Source organism: Natrix helvetica (assembly GCF_964273705.1).
Source record: "Natrix helvetica genome assembly, chromosome: Z".
Taxonomy (NCBI): domain Eukaryota; kingdom Metazoa; phylum Chordata; class Lepidosauria; order Squamata; family Natricidae; genus Natrix; species Natrix helvetica.
The window spans coordinates 72,980,315-73,000,345 of NC_138554.1; the positions used below are offsets into that span (position 1 = coordinate 72,980,315).

A 20,031-nucleotide genomic window follows, 5' to 3' on the forward strand; every position below is an offset into this window, starting at 1 on the left:
TTGCGTCTATAGGCACAGTGGTAACGAGTGTCCAGGAACTCCCTGCTCAGTTCTGACTCACTGTCTCGTGACTCCTCCCCGCTGCTCCAAGGCATGGCATCGGGAGCCCCCCTCCTCTAGCTCTCACCGCTGCTCCATGCCTCAGGCGCCTCCTGGTGGCCGACCAGACTCTCCGATCCCTGCTCAGCATTGGAACCCTGTCCAGGGTCCCCCACCTCTGGAGCTGACTCATAGGGACCCTCGCTCTCGGAGTCTGGTGGCAGCGGCAACGACGCCTGCTGGGCCACAACACTATCCCTCACCGCAGGGCCCTTCCCCCGGGTCTGACGCTCGGGATGCGGTTGTGAGGGAAATTGTACATGATAGGCCCGCACCAAAGCTGGAGCATGCACAGCCGTCGCATCGGTCCAGGTCCCCCCGTCCGAGTCCTCATCCGTCCAGTCGACCAAATACTGGAACCGTCCCTTGAGCCATCTCGAGTCACGGATCCGGGTCACTCTGTGCGGTGGATGTGCGTGCACTTCACACGACGACGGCAGGGGCGAAGAGGGACTTCGGAGAGGACAATCTGACCACTCAGGGATCAGGAGCGAGCGATGGAACACCGGGTGTACACGCATCGAGCGCGGGAGGATCAGACGATAAACCACCGGGTTGATAACGGCCTCCACCGGGAATGGCCCAAGATACCGGTGGTCCAACTTCCTTGTTGGCCGGTGGGACGGAAGATGCCGCGTGGACAACCACACGCAATCACCCACAGCCAATTCCGGCACCGCACGTCGAGACCTGTCCGCTACTCGCTTGTAATCCTCCTTCGCCTGATTCAAATAGCGGCGCACCATTTGGTGAACCACCTGAAGCTCAGAGAGGAAATCTTGCGCTGTGGGGACCGGAGAGTCCACTGGGGTGAGAGGGAAAAAATGAGGGTGGTACCCGACGTTCGCCATGAAAGGCGTAATCCGTGTGGAGGTGTGCTGCGAGTTATTAAAGGCAAACTCCGCCACGGCTAGGTACTCCGCCCAATTATTCTGCTGCTGGTTCACGAAGCAGCGCAGATATTGTTCCAGAATCCCAATCACCTTCTCCATCCCCCCATCGGTTTCAGGATGGTGCACCGAGGATAAACAAACTTGGACGTCAAGAGCGGCCATCAGCCCTTTCCAGAACTGGGCCGTGAATTGTGTCCCACGATCTGAGACGACCCGGTCAGGTAGGCCGTGCAGCCGGAACACGTGTTGGATGAACATCCGGGCGGTGGCGTGGGCTGTCAGCAATCTCCGGCAGGGGATAAAATGCGCCATCTTGGTGAGCATGTCCACCACCACCAGGACCGTAGTAAAACCGGACGACGGAGGCAATTCCGTCAAGAAGTCCATGGATACAGCTCCCCAGGGTCTGTCCGGGGTCGGCAATGGCTGTAGCAAGCCTGGAGGAGCTCCCATTGCTGATTTGGCCTGTCGACACTGCACACACGACGTGACGTACGTCTGCACGTCGTGTTGCAGGCGAGGCCACCAAAAAGTACGGGAAACCAGGTGCAATGTTTTGAACAGGCCAAAATGTCCCACTGCTGGAGTGTCATGACACTGGGAGAGAACCAATCCACAGAGAGTTCCTGTAGGCACGTAGAGCTGATCCCGATACCTCAAAAGGTCCTCGTCAAAGGTCCACGGGGATGTCGGCCCTATCTCTGCCCGCCGTTGTTCCACCCACTCGTCGTTCCGCTGCGCATCCCGTATCAAAGACCGTAAATCCACGGGTTCCTGGATTGCAGCGAAGGACTCGACGGGTAGGACCGTCCGGGGGGGAAGTGAATCTGCAGGGTCTGAGTACTCCGGCTTTCTAGACAGGGCATCCGCCCTTTGGTTCAAGGCACTGGGGATATACGTGACCTTGAAATGGAACCGGGCAAAAAATAGAGACCACCGGATCTGGCGTTGATTCAGCTTACACGCTGTTGTCAAAAACTCCAAATTCTGATGGTCCGTCTGGACTTCGACCTGATGCCTGGCCCCCTCCAGGTGATGTCGCCAGGCTTTGAACGCCACCTTGATAGCCAGCAACTCCTTCTCCCAGATGGTATAATTGTGCTCGGAAGGATTGAGTTTCCGAGAGTAATAAGCGCAAGGGAAAAGGGTACCATCAGGGGCGTGAGCCTGCAATAACACCGCCCCCACCGCGATGTCAGACGCATCCGCCTCGACTACAAGGGGCGATGGGGATCAGGGTGTTTCAAGATCGGCTCCCTCATAAAAGCGCGCTTCAAGGCCAGGAACGCCTGTTGTTCCATGGGCCCCCAGTGAAACGGCACTTTCTTTTGCAGGAGCCGAGTGAGGGGCGTGGCCACGAAAGCAAAGCCAGGGATGAAGGACCGGTAATAGTTGGCAAACCCGAGGAGTCTCTGAACATCTTTCATCTGTCGAGGAGATTGCCAACTACGTAACGCCTCCACCTTGCCTGGCTCCATCGCAATTCCTTCAGGGGATATACGGTGCCCCAGGAACTCAATGGTAGTCTGCCAGAACTGACACTTCTCCAGCTTGGCAAATAAGCGATGTTCTCGAAGTCGCTGCAAGACCTGACGCAAATGATGTTGATGATCCTTCCGAGACGTGGAGTAGATCAAGATGTCGTCCAGGTAAATGACGACAAACTGATCCAAAAGGTCCCGAAAGATATCATTCATAAAATGTTGGAAGACATCCGGGGCATTGGTCAACCCGAACGGCATGACCGTGTACTCGAAGTGTCCGTATTGGGTGTCAAAGGCTGTCTTCCATTCATCCCCCGCCCTGACTCGGACCAGATTGTAAGCCCCACGCAAGTCCAGTTTTGTGAACACCGCTGCCTCCCGGAGCCACTCCAACAACTCAGGAATCAGAGGCAACGGGTAACAGTTACGTATCGTGATGGCATTCAGGCGCCGGTAATCACAAGAAAGTCTTAGATCCCCGGTCTTCTTTTTGACGAACAAAACCGGGGCAGACAAGGGCGAAGATGAAGGCCGGATAAACCCCTGGGCAAGGTTCTTGTCAATAAAGTCCTGCAATGCGGCCAACTCTGGTTCAGACATGGAGTATAAACGGCCCGTCGGGAGTTTCGCATCAGGTACCAGGTCAATGGGACAGTCATAAGGCCGGTGCGGTGGCAGTTGATCCGCCTCCTGTTCGCTAAAAACATCCGTGAACTCCGCTAAACGTGGCGGCACTGTCACCTTGGCCGAACTGGGCACCTGAGCCGCACAAACATGACAGGTGTGGTCGACACATTGCAAGGACGGGAATGAGATCCGGTTCTGCGACCAGTAGATCTGAGGGTCGTGCGCCCGCAGCCAAGCCAAGCCCAACACCAAGGGGAAATGCAGACCCGAAGCCACATAAAATTGGATGGCCTCCTCATGCTCCCCGAGGATCAGGCGCAAAGGCTGCGTGACGTTCTTGATGGGCCCAGACAGAAGCACCCGGCTGTCAATGGTCTCTACTCGCATCGGAGGGTCCACCGGACACAGAGGGATGTTGTATTTTGTAGCAAATGCTGCATCCATAAAGTTTGTGGTAGCCCCGGAATCGACCAAGGCATGGGCTGGAATCCCCTGCAGACTACCCGACAAGAGAATGTGCGCTGCTAAAATCATATGCCGTGGAGGCCCCTCCGCCTCTGTTCCGGCCTGTGCCCAACCCGAAGCCTTCCTCAGATCGGGCTTACCCCGTTTCCCGATACGGAGGTCCGTCGCTATGGGGAGGCCGTAGACCGTGCAGCCCCTCTACCTCCCTTCTTGAGGCAAACCATAGCCAGATGTCCCGGATCCCCACAGTAAAAACACAACCCCTCTGCACGCCGTCTATCCATCTCCGTGCGTGACAAGCGAGGTCTGGCTGCACCCAACTCCATGAGCTCCTCCCGTGTGACAGGAGTCTCCTGTCTCTCGTAACCTCCCAGGACGCTCGGCGAGGCCTCCGCCTCTGCAGCCGGCCATCAATCCGGAGGCATAAATGAACCAACGCATCAAATGTTGGAGGCCTGTCCACTCTCACCAGCTCGTCCTGCAGGTCATCTGACAGGCCGTCCTGAAAAGCATCCATAAGGGCTGGCTCACTCCACTCAGAGTCCTGACTAAGCAGCTGGAACTCGCTAACATAATCCAGTAAAGAACCACGCCCTTGGTGCAACTCTTTCAGGAGTCTGGTGGCTGTTTCCCCCTTGATGGGATCTTCAAACATCAGCCGAAGATGAGTACAAAAGCCCTGAAAGTCGTCCAGCAGGGGGCTCGGCTGAGACAGCAAAGGAGTAGCCCACCTCGCTGCTGTGCCTGAGAGCAAGCTGATAATAAATCCCACCTTTGTCTGGTCGGTAGGAAAGTCCTCCGCTCTCAAGCCGATAAACAACCGGCATTGGGCCAGGAACGCCGCAAAAAGTTTTGGATTGCCATCAAACTTATCCGGCATGGCCACTGGGCATTTCCTCAGTTGCTGCTGGGGGTGGGGTGGGGGGTTGACAGGAGCAGAAAGTTGCGCAACCTGCGCTGTTAACAAGGCAAGTTGCTGTGTGAAGAGGGCATTCTCCGCCTGGAGTTGCTCCATTATTGCTGAATGGAGGTTTGTTTGGGGCAGCAGTCAAACTGTTCTGACCCCCCTACCTCCTTTGCCCACACAGAACACACTCCGGAACAGTACAAGGGAACAAGGTTTATTGCACAAACAAACAGAAGGTTCCGTGGCAGTAAACCACCAAGACAAAACTCACAAAAACAAAACACGAAAGCAGCTATCCAGCTTGCTAGAATTCCAGACTAGAACTTCTGGCATAAATCATCTGTTGACTGCTGCAAAGGGCGTATGCACAGTCAACCCTTTTTATAACCTGGAGAGGAGCCTCCTGATCAGCAGCTGAGAGCTCTTATCGCCGATAATTGCGCCCACACTCCTTGCCTTTATGGGCGCGGCGTCCAGGAACTCCCTGCTCAGTTCTGACTCACTGTCTCGTGACTCCTCCCCGCTGCTCCAAGGCATGGCATCGGGAGCCCCCCTCCTCTGGCTCTCACCGCTGCTCCATGCCTCAGGCGCCTCCTGGTGGCCGACCAGACTCTCCGATCCCTGCTCAGCGTTGGTCCAGGGTCCCCCACCTCCTCTGGAGCCAACTCATAGGGACCCTCGCTCTCGGAGTCTGGTGGCAGCGGCAACGGCACCTGCTGGGCCACAACAGTAAATGTTGCCTTTCCTCACTAGCCAGAAAATGCTCCATGATCTTGTCCTTCAGTTCTTTTTGTTTTTGAGTTGGTTCATCAGTTGGTTCAATGGTAACTGGTTCTGGTGGTAGTGTTGTTATTTCCTCTCCGACAGCTTCCTCTGGGAGTTCTACTACGATTTCTTTAGTTGTGTCTTGAGTATCAGTTAATTCTGCTTGTGATGTTGTTGTTTTTTTGTTTTGCAATTTGCCTGAATTTCCTCAAGTTCAACTTCGCTGAAGACTTTATTCCGTATAATAAATCGCCTTTGATCTGATAGTCGTTGTTCACTAACATTTAAATCTGGATATTGCTGTTTCCATAAACCATACATTCGCTTTAAGTAGCCTCTTTTTTTTTGGCTCTGAATTGTAATAACAGGCCATTTTGGCACGATTTTCATCTGCACTATATTTTTGTCATTTTGTTGGCTGGTCCACTTGTAGCCCACTTGTTGATGGATGCCCAGGGACCTCGACATCCGCCGCGGCCCTTGTTAACCTGCACGACGACCGATGTGGTATAGAATTTTTAGTCGTTTCTTTCACCATATTGTATGGGTTGGCGAGTTTTTATGGGGCCAGGTTGCCAACCTGACCTCAACCCTCCTCCTTTCTCATCCAGGCTTGGGACCGGCAACGGCGGAGTTGTTGTTGTTGTTATTATTATTACACAATTGCATCACAGCGGCCAGTTGTTTCGCCGGATTTGGCATTGATTACTAGTCGGGCCCCACCTAGGGGCCTAGGACGTTGTAATGGATTTTCATAATATATGTGCAGATCCAAGCAGTGCAGCTTTTTGCATTTGACTGATGGTGATTTTGTCAAGTTTAACTGTTTTAAATGTAATTCCAGTGCTTTGGGAATAGCACCCAGTGTGCCGATTACCACTGGAATTACCACTGCTGGTTTGTGCCATAATCTTTGAATTTCAATTTTTAGGTCCTGGTATTTCGCGATTTTTTCATGTTCCTTCTCGTCGACCCTGCTATCCCCTTGTATTGCGATGTCTATGATTGTAACCTTATTTTTCTCAACCAATGTGATGTCTGGAGTGTTATGCACCAGTATTTTGTCCGTTTATATACGAAAATCCCATAGGATCTTGACCATCTGATTTTCGGTGACTTTTTCAGGCCTATGTTCCCACCAGTTTGTTGTTGTTTTAATATTATAATGTTTGCACAAATTCCAGTGGATCATTTGTGCTACTGAATTGTGCCGCAATTTATAATCAGTCTGCGTGATTTTTTTACAGCAGCTGAGTATGTGGTCAACAGTTTCATCAACTTCTTTGCAGAGTCTGCATTTGGCATCATCAGAGGATTTTTTGATTTTGGCCTTAATGGCATTTGTTCGGATAGCTTGCTCTTGCGCAGCCAGGATGATGATGATGATCATTATTATTTGGTTATTTGGTTAATCTTTGGTTAATCCTCAGTTTGCTTTTGAGCCTGCAAATCATTCTTGATGTTACTCTTCTTTGTTGGTATATTCAGACCATTAGTTGCTTTCTCTTCACCTTCCAAATCTGATACATTCGTTTTTGAAATCCACATTTTTCTGGCTCAGACTGATAGTAAGCTTCCAAAATATTATTATGATTATCATTATCATTATTATTAATATTATTTTTATGTTAATCTTTGGCGAGATTCACAGCCTTTGGGTCTGGTTGGTAGCCTAACAGCTCGAGTCCTAACCAAGGATCTAGGAACTGTTAAGGTAACGTCGGAGGATATAAGCTGTTCCAAGTAGGTGGTTTTTTGTAGAGTCAGAATGTTCAAGTCAGGTAAATTTAGAATTTCCAAATAGCGAGGTAGCCCTTTAGATTTCTTTTTTCAGTACTCTGATCTTAACCAGTTCCTAGTTAGTTTTTGGTCAGCTTTGCCTTCAATATATTTCAAGTATTAGCCATGCATAGCTTGCTTTTCCAATTTTCAGCTCGCTTTTCAATTACTTCTTTCTTATATTCAGCTTTTAACAGTTGTCTTCAAAAGGCCTCCTTTATTTACTTCCGCAATCAATGGTTCTTCACTTTTCTGGATGTAATCATTCAAGCTGTGTCTTTCTTCTTCCACAGACTGCTTTACTTGTAGGAGTCCTCGACCACCCTCTGCTCTTGATAGAAAAAATCGGTCAACATCACTTTTAGGGTGTAAAGCATGATTCATTGTCATAAGCTTCCTTGTTTTTCTGTCCAAATTGTCCAACTCCATCTGGGTCTTGTCAATTATTCCTGCAGAGTATCGAATCATAGGTATAGCCCAGGTATTTATGGCTTTTATGATGTTTCCTCCACTCAGTTTGGACTTTAATATCTTGCGAATTCGTTGAATGTACTTGGCTGAGGTTAATTCCTTGACTTTATTATGCATTAAGTCAGACGCCTCTAAAATACCCAAGTACTTGTAGCCTTTTTTTAGTTTTACTGTCTTTATCATTTCTTCATTCTCAAGTTGTATTCCATCATGTTCTAGGACCTTGCCTGCCTTGGTTGCCATTGTTGCACATTTGTCAATTCCAAACTGCATACCAATGTCTTGGCTAAATTCTTTTGTGCTTTCAATTAATAAATTCAGTTCAGCTTTTGTTTTACCAAAGAGCTTCAAATCATCCATGTACACCAACTGTGAAATTTTCAGTCCTTTCTTTGCAAGTTCGATGCCTGGAGGCTGTGCAGATCTGGATGGGGAGGAACAGGCTCAAGCTCAGTCCCTCCAAGACTGAGTGGCTGTGGTTTCCGTCATCCCGATTTGTGCATTTTGTTCCATCTTTGATGATAGGGGGAGAAATTTTAGCTCCCTCAGAGAGGGCCTGCAATCTGGGAGTCCTCCTAGTAACACGGCTTAGTTTAGAAGAACACCTGACAGCCATGACCTGGAGGGCCTTTTTCCAGGTTTGCCTGGTACGTCAGTTGCGCCCCTTCCTGGATCGGGATGCTCTATGCACAGTCCCTCATGCCCTCGTCCTTTCTCGCCTGGACTACTGCAATGCTCTCTACATGGGGCTGCCCTTGAAGAGCATCCAGAGGCTTCAGCTGGTCCAGAATGCGGCCACGCAGGTTATCATGGGGGTACCTAGGTGCTCCCATGTTACACCCCTTTTCGGCAGCCTGCACTGGTTGCCGGTTGTTTTCCGGGTGCAATTCAAGGTACTAATTATGACCTTTAAAGTACTCCATGGCTTAGGCCAAGGGTACCTGCGAGACTACCTACTGCCACCAGTAGCCTCCCACCGTCCAGTGCGATCCCACAGAGTTGGCCTCCTCAGGGTGCCGTCGGCCAGACAGTGTCAGCTAGTGACCCCCAGGGGGAGAGCCTTCTCTGTGGGAGCGCCTTCCCTCTGGAATGAGCTGCCCCTGGAGCTTCGCATAATCCCCGACCTCCAGTCCTTCCAACGCGCCCTAAAAAGTTGGCTTTTCCAGCAACAGGCCTGGCCTGTTCTATTTTAGAACAATAAAATTTTATCCAATTTTTAAAATGTTAGTGTTATATTAATTCGGTTTGTTTCTTGGATTATTTCTAATTTTCTTTTAAGTTTTATAATATGTGTTTTTTAATGCTGTACGCCGCCCTGAGTCCTTTGGGAGAAGGGCGGCATATAAATCCAATAAAACAAGTAAACAAACAAATAAAACAAAGAAGCAAGTTCGTATCCACAATTCACCTTCTTCAAAATGGTTATCAGTGGTAGCATTGAGAGTATAAAATAGGGGTGAAAGGAAATCACCCTGGAAAATGCCATGTTTAATTTCAACTTCACCTAGTTCTTCTCCATTAGCCATAAGCTTCGTTTTCCAGAGGTTCATTGAAGTTTCCATGAATTTTTGTATGTTGCTGCTGATGCCAAAGATTTTCAGACATTTCTTGATCCAGCTGTGGGGAACTGAATCAAACACTTTCTTATAGTCTATCCAAGCCATGAACAGCTTGGTTCGTCTTTTCTTTGAATTCTTTAGGATTAGCTTGTCAATCAGCAGTTGGTCCTTTGTTCCTCTTGAATTTTTGCAGCATCCTTTCTGTTCTACAGGAAGCAAGTCATTTCTTTCCAAGTATCCATAAATTTGGTTTGCAATGATACCAGTAAGGAGCTTGTATGTTGTTGGCAAACAGGTGATTAGCCTATAGTTTCCAGGGTCCTTTCCTTTTCCTTTTATCTTTTTGGATCAAAAATGTCCTTCCAGTTGTCATCCAGTCATCATTTTCAGGTGTTTTTAAGATCTGGTTCATTTGGGCTGCCAATCTTTCGTGCATAAGTGCCTTTAGCCAGAAACCATGTAGCTCATTTGGTCCAGGTGCACTCCAATTCTTCACTTTTCTTGACTGCCTTTGCACCATTTCTTTTGTTATTTTCACTTCCATTTTATGCACTTTAATAGAATCTTCAACCTGCTTGATCCATTTTGCATTTTTGTTGCGCTTGTTGTTTTCCCACAAATTCTTCCTGAATTTCAGAGCTTTCTCTTTATCAGGCTTTTCATTTGTTGTTACTCCATCTCCACTTTCTAAGCTCTTATAAAACTGGTGCTCTGAACTGTGAGTTTTCCTTGAACTGAATTACTTCATTTTCATACCGTTTAATCTTTTCAGCAATGGCAACAATCCTCTGCTTCAGTTCTTCAATTACTACCGCAATCTCCTTATTCTCAAATCTTGCTTCCAGGTTGCTTTTGACCTGCTTTAGCTGACCTTGCCTTAGGTTCTTCAAGTTGCTCAAGTCTCCACGAAATTTTTTGATCTTCAATTCCAACTGAATTTTCCTCTTAGGCTTCCCCTTCTTGCCTCTTTGGTTCCTTTGTATTTTCAAACCCAATTCTTTGGTGGTTATGAAGACTGCTGCATACATCAGCTGGTTTGTTTCAGCTAATGTAGTGGTTTGAATGGTTTGCACAGCCTCATTGACCTTTTTTAGTACATTTCTCAATTCTTTCCGGTTCACTTGGTTCAGCTTTGGCAAACATGTTCTTTCAGCATCTTCCATGTGATGCTTTATTTTCTCAGCTAATTGAGCAGTATCTGTTGGTGCTTATTCTTCAGTGCTTCCTTGTTCTTTATCTTCATCCATTTCAGCAGCCTCTTTCTCCCTTTCTTCCTCAGTTTGCTTTTGAGTCTGCAAATCATTCTTGATGTTACTCTTCTTTGTTGGTATAAGCTGTTCCAAGTAGGTGGTTTTTTGTAGAGTCAGAATGTTCAAGTCAGGTAAATTTAGAATTTCCAAATAGTGAGGTAGCTCTTCATGTATTGCTCCAAGGGCTCCAATTACAATTGGGACAACACTCGATTTCTTTTTCCATAGTCGCTTAACATCAATTTGCACATCACCAGGTATTGCAAGGTCAATGAACCAAACTTTTTTCTTTTCAACTATTGTTATATCAGGTGTGTTGTAGGCCAAATGCCTGTCAGTCTGAATTCTGAATTCTGCAATCCCACAAGATCTTGACTTTTTCATTCTCTAGAACCTTCTCAAACTGATGTTCCCAGTGGTTTTTGCTATACTCAAATCCAAACTTCTGGCACAATTTTCATGAATGATCTTAGCAACTCAGTCATGGCGTTGTAGGTAGTCAATTTGTGAAATTTTGCTGTACCCACTGATCAGATGGTCGACTGTCTCATCTTTCTCATTACAGAGGCGACATTTGCTATTGGTGGTAACATGCTCAATTTTTGCTTTCATGTAATTTGTGGCTAAGGCTTGTTCTTGAGCTGCCACAATAAATTATTATTATTATCTCTTTTATTCATTAAGCATGAAACTCAGTCAAGGGAACATTTAAAGATGTGTCGCAAATACCATTGACTGGTGCTGATGGTTGATACGGGTTGCTGCCAGCATCCTAGGTATCAACAAAGTACCATTATTATTGTTGTTATTATTATCATTATGTGGTTAATCTTTGGTGAGATTCACAGCCCTTGGGGCTGGTTGGTAGCTCAACAGCTCGAGTCCTAACCAAGGAGCTAGGAACTGTTAAGGTAACGTCGGAGAATATAAATTTCCAAATAGCGAGGTAGCCCTTTAGTTATTGCTCCAAGGGCTCCAATTACAATCGGGACAACACCTGATTTCTTTTTCCACAGCCATTCAACCTCAATTATTTATTATTATTATTATTATTATTATTATTATTATTATTATTATTATTATTATTATTAGTTTTGATATATCATTTAATCTTTCAAATATACTAATTTTTCTTTCAGCTGAGGAAAGGACCTCCTGTCCCACCGCTGCCTAAACTCACACCAACAGTAGACATGCAACAAGAAAATATCATCAGTTTATTTGATGATAACTTTGTTCCAGAAATAAATGTGACAACCCCTTCTCAGGTGAGTCCAGATTGAATGTATCAGTCTTTTCCAGCCGTTATCTATTCAGATAGATAATGCTACAACTTGTTTACCCCAAACCAAAAGACCTTGGCAATGTTGATTGGGATCACTGGACACATTTTTTTAAATGGAAATGATAGGAGTGACTCACATACGAGCTGTGAAACATAGAATAAGTTGTTCTAGTCACTGACAAAATATTTCCATTAATTTGAGACTGTTTTATACATTTAGGGATGAAACCTAGTTCACAAAAACCTGGAGACATTTGATAGTGAATCCCACAAACACTCTGTGTTTGGATGAGCATGACTAAAATTTGTCCAAAATGAGCGCTTGCTATGTAAATGTCAATAATTCTTGTAATAAATATTGTATTTATTTAAAGGAAAATAAACATGTTGAAGTATTAACTGAATAAGAGCTTGGGGCTAATAAAATCATTCATGAATTCCTCACAAAATGGCTTACATGAAACAATTGAAAGCTAATTCAGAAAAAAGTATGCTATCTTACCCATTTTCTATTATATCCATGACAACTTCCTATATTCTAAATGGACTAATGCCACTGAATTCCAATCTCGTTTTTATGAGAAAAAGGATTTATGCATTCCAATTAAAAATGTTTTTAAAATGTTATAATTCCAACAGAATGAAGCTCCTGATGCTAAAAAAGAAGAGTCTTTGTTAGATTTGGACTTTGATCCTTTCAAGCCTGATAATGCATCTACTGTGGTAACCCACTCCCCAATGTCTCAGGTATGTTAAAATATTATGTTATTATACTACGTGCCCCAGTGACGTGCGGTGAGGTTTATGGCTGGTGAGGCACTGACGTCATCAAATGATCATCATGAAGGGAGGACTGTGACATCTTTGATCTTTGCAGGCATGCAAGCAAAATACCCCAGGATCATGGTGGCGGGGACAGCAACTCCTTCCGCTGTGCTGCGGAGAAGAGCCACGCTGTGCAGGAGGCTCCTCAGTGCTAACCTCAGATCAGCACGAGCCACGGTCCCCTTCATATTGGCTCAGGAAAGAGGTGAATGGGACCGTGTGTGCAGGAGGCTCCTCAGCGCTAGCCTCAGATCAGCGCAAGCTGCGGTCCCCTTCATGTTGGCTCAGGAAGGAGGTGAATGGGGCCACGTGTACAGGGGGCTCCTCAGTGCTAGCCTCTGATCAGCACGAGCTACAGTCCCCTTCATGTTGGCTCAGGAAGGAGGGGAATGGGACCGCGTGTGCAGGAGGCTCCTCAGCACTAGCCTTAGATCAGCGGGAGCCACCGTCCCATTCCCCTCCTTCCTGAGCCAACATGAAGGGGACCGCGGCTCACGCTGATCTGAAGCTAGCGCTGAGGAGCCTCCTGCACACGCGGTTCCATTCCCCTCTTCCTGAGCCAACATGAAGGGGACCGCGCCTCATGCTGATCTGAGGCTAGCACTGAGGAGCCTCCTGCACAGCGCGGCTCTTCTCCACAGCGCAGCAGAAGGAGTTGCTGTCCCCGCCACCGTGATCCTGGGGTATTTTGCTTGCATGCTTACAAAGATCAAAGTTGTCACAGTACTCCCTTTTTTAGAGGCTTTTCCCTTTTACATTTTTTTCTTTTCCTCTGCCTCCCCTGACTGCACGTCACTGACGTGCCCCATAATCAGGATTGTTTTACACCACAATCCTGTGGGAATCTAGAAATGCAGGTTTAATTTATTAAGAGCAAGTTGCTGATTCTTATATTAACCCTTATATTAAGGGTTATAAAGAAGTGTAATAATTAAAAAGAAAATTTTGATATGGTTGGCTAATATAATTTGCAGTGATATGCAATGGTTTAGGAGATGTTGAGGAAGCAGAAAAATTCTACAAAATAGGCTTAAAATCAATAATGAAAAATGTGCAAAATTTTGGCCAATTTACAAAATGTATGCTGATTATAGGATTTAGAATTTTTCTTAGTGTTTCATAACATATATTTGAAATGAAGTTAATAACAGAAAGTATTGAGTGATGTGTTGTAAGAGCCAGAGTAAACATATAGCTTTGATGCCACATAAGGCTGCATGTCTTATTTGGAAACATAACAGATTAACTAGTTCATCAATTCAAGTTGCAGGTTTCCCAAAGCACTTCACTTTTAAATTTTATTAATGCTGATATGTCAGACTTTACACCCTACAAGTGTTAAAAAAATTCTTAGCAGAACACCTGTCTTTAACAATAGATTTAAATTAAACATTTGTTCCTGTGACCTGGAGCCACTGACACTAGCCATTTAAAAATGCACTCTGTACATTGTGTCACAAATCATGTAAGAAAGTAGACTTCTGTCAATCAGACCAAATATCTGATATTTGATCTGATATTGTCTACTTACATCTGTTAATCTGCTATTTCAAAAAAAAATTGTTGCTTGTATAATATATGTGGTATGAGTGTGGGCTTGTGCACATGCATGCAAACTTTCAAATCAGTTTTTGACTCCTGGTAACTACCTGGACACAAATTCCTGCAGTTTTATTGACAAAATTGCAGAAGTGGTTGGCCATTGTCTCCTTCCTAGGGTTGAGAGAGTGATTGGCCCAAGGACTTTGTGCCTAATACAGGATTAGAATTTACAAGTTTCTAGCCTTATTCCTTAGGTGTTAAACCAGTCTTGTTCTCTATAACACCAAATTTGCTTAAACAAATTTCTGTAATTGAAAAGTTTCTAGAGAACTGAAGCAAAATGTACTGTTCATACACATGAACAGTAATAGATTACAGTTTCAAAATGTTTTTTTTAAAGTCACCTTTGCATATAAAAGTTTATATTGAATTATGATTTCCCCCCTGACTAGTAACTATTTTATTTTATTTTTGATTTTTACTAGTTTAGTCACTTTTTTACCAGTTTAGTAATACTAGTTTAGTAATATTTTGGATTTTTACTAGTTTAGCCACAAAGAAAGCAGTCATTAATTTCATTGATTTTTAGTAAATGAAAGTTTTCATATTATCATATTATCGAGGAAAATAATACTTTACCTGATACGATCCTAAATAGGAACAGCTGTTAAATCTACTTCTTAAAAGGTTGTTTTATGATAGAACTCCTTGGTTACATGCTTATGATTATTTTATCTTGTTAAAGCTGTTCATCTGATAAGATTGAGAAACTAAAATTGAAGAATGGGTGACACCAGAAAAACTGACTATACATTCACAGCAAAAGTCTAATAAAGCCAAGCAGGAATAATTTCATTAAATGAAACATATTACATAACAAGGCAAGCTAGGACACTTAGAATATAGTTTTTGAAGAAAAAGATAATTTTTAAAAAATCTAAATGGCCCAAATAGAAATGAGAAATAATCACAGATGGCCAAAGTATAATAATATTTTAAAAATTAAGAGCATTAGAGCTAAGGAGGAAAAAGGGGGAGAATGGAAAGGGGGGAGATTACAATGCTTTTTCTTTCAATGTTTTTTTTCTTTTTTTAAAAAAAACTTTTTTGATATCTATTTTTTGTCATCAGATTTTTATTTCAACTTTTGCTATAGAGGCAATTCTTGACTTAAAACCATCCATTTAATGTCTGTTTGAAGTTACAACATTGCTGATAAAAGTGACTTATGACCACTTTTGACACTTAATGACTGTTGTGGCATGCCTATGGTCACGTAATCGATATTGGGTTGCTTGGCAACTGGCATGTATTTCTTACAGGCCACTTGTCTGACTGACTTGCACTGTGCCAAAATCATGTGATCACCAGTTGGATGGCTTCCAACAAGCAAAATCATTGGGGAAAGGCACTTTTTCTTAATGACCACATGATTCACTTAAGTGTGATTTGCTTACTTGTGGCAAAAAGTTCATAAAATGGAATAAAACTCACTTAACAACCGCCTTGTTTAGCAACAGAAATTTGGGGGTTCAATTGTTGGCATAAGTTGAGGACTATCTGTAGTGTAAAGTTCATTTTATGTATGCCTGTGTATTCTTTGCCTTTTTTGTTTTTGCTATTATTTTATTTTCTTAATTTAAAAAATAATTAAAAATAAGGGATGTGATCATTCAGTCACGGACATTATGGCTATCAAGAATGCTCTTGAGAGCTACCAGTTTACCACAAGTGGGGGGCTTAACAGCAAATCTCCTGGAGAATTACACTTTAAGAGATAACGTTGGAATTTCTTTTCATTGGATAAAACAAATATAAATGTTTGGAATATGGTGTAGGCTGGACTAGGATGCAACTCCTTTGCCAAATTTGGTTATGAACATGTATAATTACATTATTATCTAATTATGCTTTACAACACATAAAAATATGTGCAAATGAGATTTTAAACATGTCTTTCTTTCCCCTTCTCAGACGCTACCTTGGGATCTGTGGACGGTATGGCTGACTTTTATTTCTTTTTATCTTGTTTTTGTTTCATATTTCAATGGTAACTTTAATGTGCAAAATATGCCAATCACAAAAAAGTTGTCTAAATTTTAAGAGGCATTAAGGAAAGGAATAAGTAATAGAACAACAGTTAAACGTTGATTTCTCTACTCAGATTTTAATTTAGTTTGAGAAGTCTCTGAGGTTACCTTCTGTATCTGTATTTTTATAGTAGTCCCAAAATTTTAAAATTGTCTTGTTTTTTAAAAAAATTAAATATGCCGTGCAAGATTATTTAATGGAGGCAAATAGTATCTGTTGATAATTACACCTGTAAATAATATTTATATCACACTCTTAAACTATAAATTATTCTACTAATATGTGGTGACAGAATTTAAGAATATGAACTGCTTTAATGTTAAAGAGCTCTAAGTAATGTAATAATTTCTTTGTAAATACAATTTTTAATACTGACAGAAATTATGCTGATATGGGAAAAAATACTCAACTGTTTCTTGTTTTCCTCTCATTATTGTGAATTACAGAAAACAATTTAAAAAATCTTACACTGTTGGAAAAATTATGTAGACTCTTTGGTTACATTCATACCATTCACAAATTACTGATACAGATACTCTATGTTACATACTAGTTTCAACTATAGTGGTTTCCACCAAGGTGCTCTGTTCCGGTGGGAACAGAGATTTAATCTCATTGGTTGAAGGGTCTGACAGCTCCCTATAAAAGGGCTGCTGTCAGACTCAACCTTCGCTGGATTGTTCTCACTTGTTGCATTTAATAAAGAGCTGTTGTTACCGTTAGCCTGTGTGTATCTATCCATTACCCGATCTAACACTGGCGACGAGGATAGAATTGGAAGGCAACTAGGCAAACCAAAAAGAGCATAGCAATCCAGCAAGTACATCCAGCCTGAAGCTCAGCGCGGCTTCGAGCAGCCATTTTCGAGCAGCAAACTGAAAACTCCAACAGGACACAAAATGGCCATTCATGCCCCACGATTCTGTATGACCCAGTCACCGAGCACTGGGACTCGTATATGCTACGGGTTGACTGCTTCCTCGAGGCCAAAAACCACATGGGCCTTTCTGAAGGCCGCAAGAAGAATATGTTCCTTGGTTACTGTGGACAGGAAGTGTTCAAAACTGCCAAAGACCTGTCAGAACCAATGCCGCTACAATCAGTTGCTTGGTCCGTGCTCCAGCAGATGCTGGGGACCCTCTACCCACCCAAGCCATCTAAGCACGTTCGCCGGCATGAATTTAACATTCACAACCAGCGGGAAGGCGAATCAATCAATGAGTACGTTGCGGCGCTACGAAAGGCAGCAGCGTACTGCGAGTTCCGAGACCTAGACAAACTCATTCTTGACCGCATAATTTGCGGTGTGCGGGACATTAATTTACAGAGGAGGTTACTTGCCAAGTCTAACTCACTCTACCAATTGCCTTGGACAAGGCCAGAGTGTCAGAAACGGTCGTCAAGTCCACAGAGACACTGCAGCGTCAAAACACTCTGCAAGACACGCGGAAGAATACACGCGTTCACTGCGAGGCTGCAGAGGTCGAGAGCTCTGAAGGCGAAGAAGGTGACAGCTGCCGTATGCTCAGTAGCCGCACCAAGCCGGCACGCAAATTTGAACAACAATTCCCGCCTTGCTCTAGCTGCGGAGGAGACCATGCCCAATTGGCTTGTCATTTCTGCAACGCTACTTGCCAGCGCTGCGAGCAAAAAGGGCATATTGCCAAGATGTGCAGAAGTGAGCACCCCATGGTGACCTGGCAGCCAAGAAGCCGAGCTAACCACCAGCAGAGGCCCAACCAAGGGGCATGGCAGAAGCCACCACGGTGCTCAGAGGGCGACGCCAGAGTCACCTACCACACCTCAATTGGCCAAGTCCGCACTAGGCGGCCAAAAAAGCTGAAGGTCACAGTCCTCATCGAGGGCTCTCCTTGCAAGATGGAGATCGACATGGGGTCATCACTGACCATCATGCCATGGTCTACACTCAAGCAGGCTATTCCTAGCCTGAAGAAGCAGCATCTACATGCCCCTGACATCCTCCTCCACGATTACCAGGGGAACCAAGTCCCCATCGTGGGCCAGGGCACCTTCCGGGTGCAATTCAAGAAATACAGCAGCCAACTCCCAGTGACAGTGGTCAGCGGTGACCTGCAGAGCCTCCTGGGGCTTGACTGGTTCGAAGCCCTGGAAGTGACCGGTATCAACGCCTTGAAAGACGAAAGCGCTGAAGCAATTTTTAAGGAGTTCGAGGATGTCTTCGGCATCAGTCTGGGTAAGTATGTGGGGACTCCAATCTCCTTTAATTTGGACCCCAACATAGTCCCCACAAGGCTAAAGCCCAGGAGAGAACCTTTCGTTTTCCAGTAGAGTAGAGGGAGGGGTCACATGAGGGTTTTGTCACAGTCTGATTGGTCCATTAGACTGAGGGAAATTCTTCAATATTCCGCCTTTCCCATTGGCTCCCAGTTTCATCTCAGTCTTTTGGTCCAAGCACTGTGTATTTTTGGCTCCTAGGTAGGAAAAGTTTTTTTTTTAATTTAATCTGATCTTACTAACTCAATTCGATTGCAATTGGATATTTTAAATTCTAAATTCAGAGGCTGCGGCTCAGGAGACAGTCTCCCTGTCCGGACAGTTGGGGAGGGCCTCGGGGGGCAATTCTCCTCCCCCTCCATGGGCCAAGAGTCCAAACCGGTCCCCGGGTGTGCGGGGGTGTCGGTCTCTAAAGGCAGTCTTGGGGCTCGCAGGGCCATGTCTAAAACAAGTCTTGCAGGCACCGCTGAAGAGCTCCGTTTTGCCACCCACCTCAAAATTGGCCGCTGAATCAAGCCGCGCTGTCCCTGGCTGTTAAAGGGACCACGGCAACGTGGGATGCCGACAGGGGCTTGTAAAGCTTAGCAGAAGCCCAGCAGGTCTACAGGAGCCGCGGCGCCTTAAATCCAAGCCGCGGCGTCCTAATCAAGCTGCGGCAACACCCAGGAGGTTTTTTTGAGGCCAGATTGCTTTCCGGAGGCCATATTGAAGCGCGCCACGTGTGCAGGCCGCTAGCAGCCACGTGGGAGGTTCCCATCACAGAGACTCGTGTGTGAAGGAGCTTCAGCAGTTGCTGATTGGAACGCGGAGCCTCACCTTTCTACCCAGCAGAAAGTATTCAATGCACGTGAGTGGGGTGATGGCGGCTCAGCCTACAGCAGGCTCTTCACAGGCTCCAGAGAAGGCCCTTATGGAGGGTGGAGAGGCCCAGTTGACCAGGCCCAGAACCAGGACTGTTACATCCAGGCCTCAGACTGCCCAGCGTTCTTCTAGGGCAACCACTAGAGATGAGTTGAGGAGGCAAAAGGCCTTAGACAAGGCTGTAGCTAGGGCAGAGAAGCAGGCGCAGGCTTCCAGGCCCAGATCTAGATCCAGATCCCCGATCAGGCCTCCTTCTGTCCATTCAGACTCTTCCCATAGGGGGTTCAGTCCATCTTCTCCTTCAGTGTCCCCGGTTAGGTCACCCAGGGGTGCCAGGATGGCAGTATCTCCCCCCCCCCCAGCCTCCTCAGATCCAGTTGGAGGGGAGGAGATGGATCCACTAGAGGGTTCTTCTAGGTCCTTTCATCATACAACTAGATTAGCTCCTCAGGACCCTGGTCCCTTCCAGGAGGACCTTGAAGATCTGGAACATTTGCCTGAGAGCATTAAGAGGCTTATTTCGGCTGCCATTTCTCGAGGCATCGCACAAAGAGATAGCCCCCCCCCCCAATCCCAGGGCTTCGGGGCTTCTCAGACATCACCTTTCCAGAGCCTCATCCCCATCGGTTGTGAGCGAGGGCTCCACCCGAGGGGAAGATAATTATAATGACATCGGGTTTTCTGAGGATGAGGATTCCGCCCCCCCGGATCCTCCCTCATCCTTGGCCTTGCTTCCAATAGCAATGTTTAAACCTCTTTTGCACAAAGCAAGGAAGACAACTAAGATAGGGACTGGGGACCCACGGTTCCCCCCCCCAGGGATCCCGACATGGCGATGTTCTCTAATACAGCTACGAACAAGGCAGAAATTC

General features: G+C 45.4%; 1 protein-coding gene across 9 annotated transcripts in view; it reads left to right on the forward strand.

Moving 5' to 3' along the window:
• Window positions 1–20,031, forward strand: part of AMPH (amphiphysin) — a 180,185-nt gene that overhangs the window by 106,715 nt on the left and 53,439 nt on the right. For all 9 annotated transcript variants that reach the window (XM_081932577.1, XM_081932578.1, XM_081932579.1 and 6 more), the window contains exons 11-13: window positions 11,439–11,567; window positions 12,224–12,331; window positions 15,926–15,949. In XM_081932577.1, the coding sequence (XP_081788703.1) occupies window positions 11,439–11,567; window positions 12,224–12,331; window positions 15,926–15,949 (261 nt within the window). The remainder of the gene's footprint in view (window positions 1–11,438; window positions 11,568–12,223; window positions 12,332–15,925; window positions 15,950–20,031) is intronic.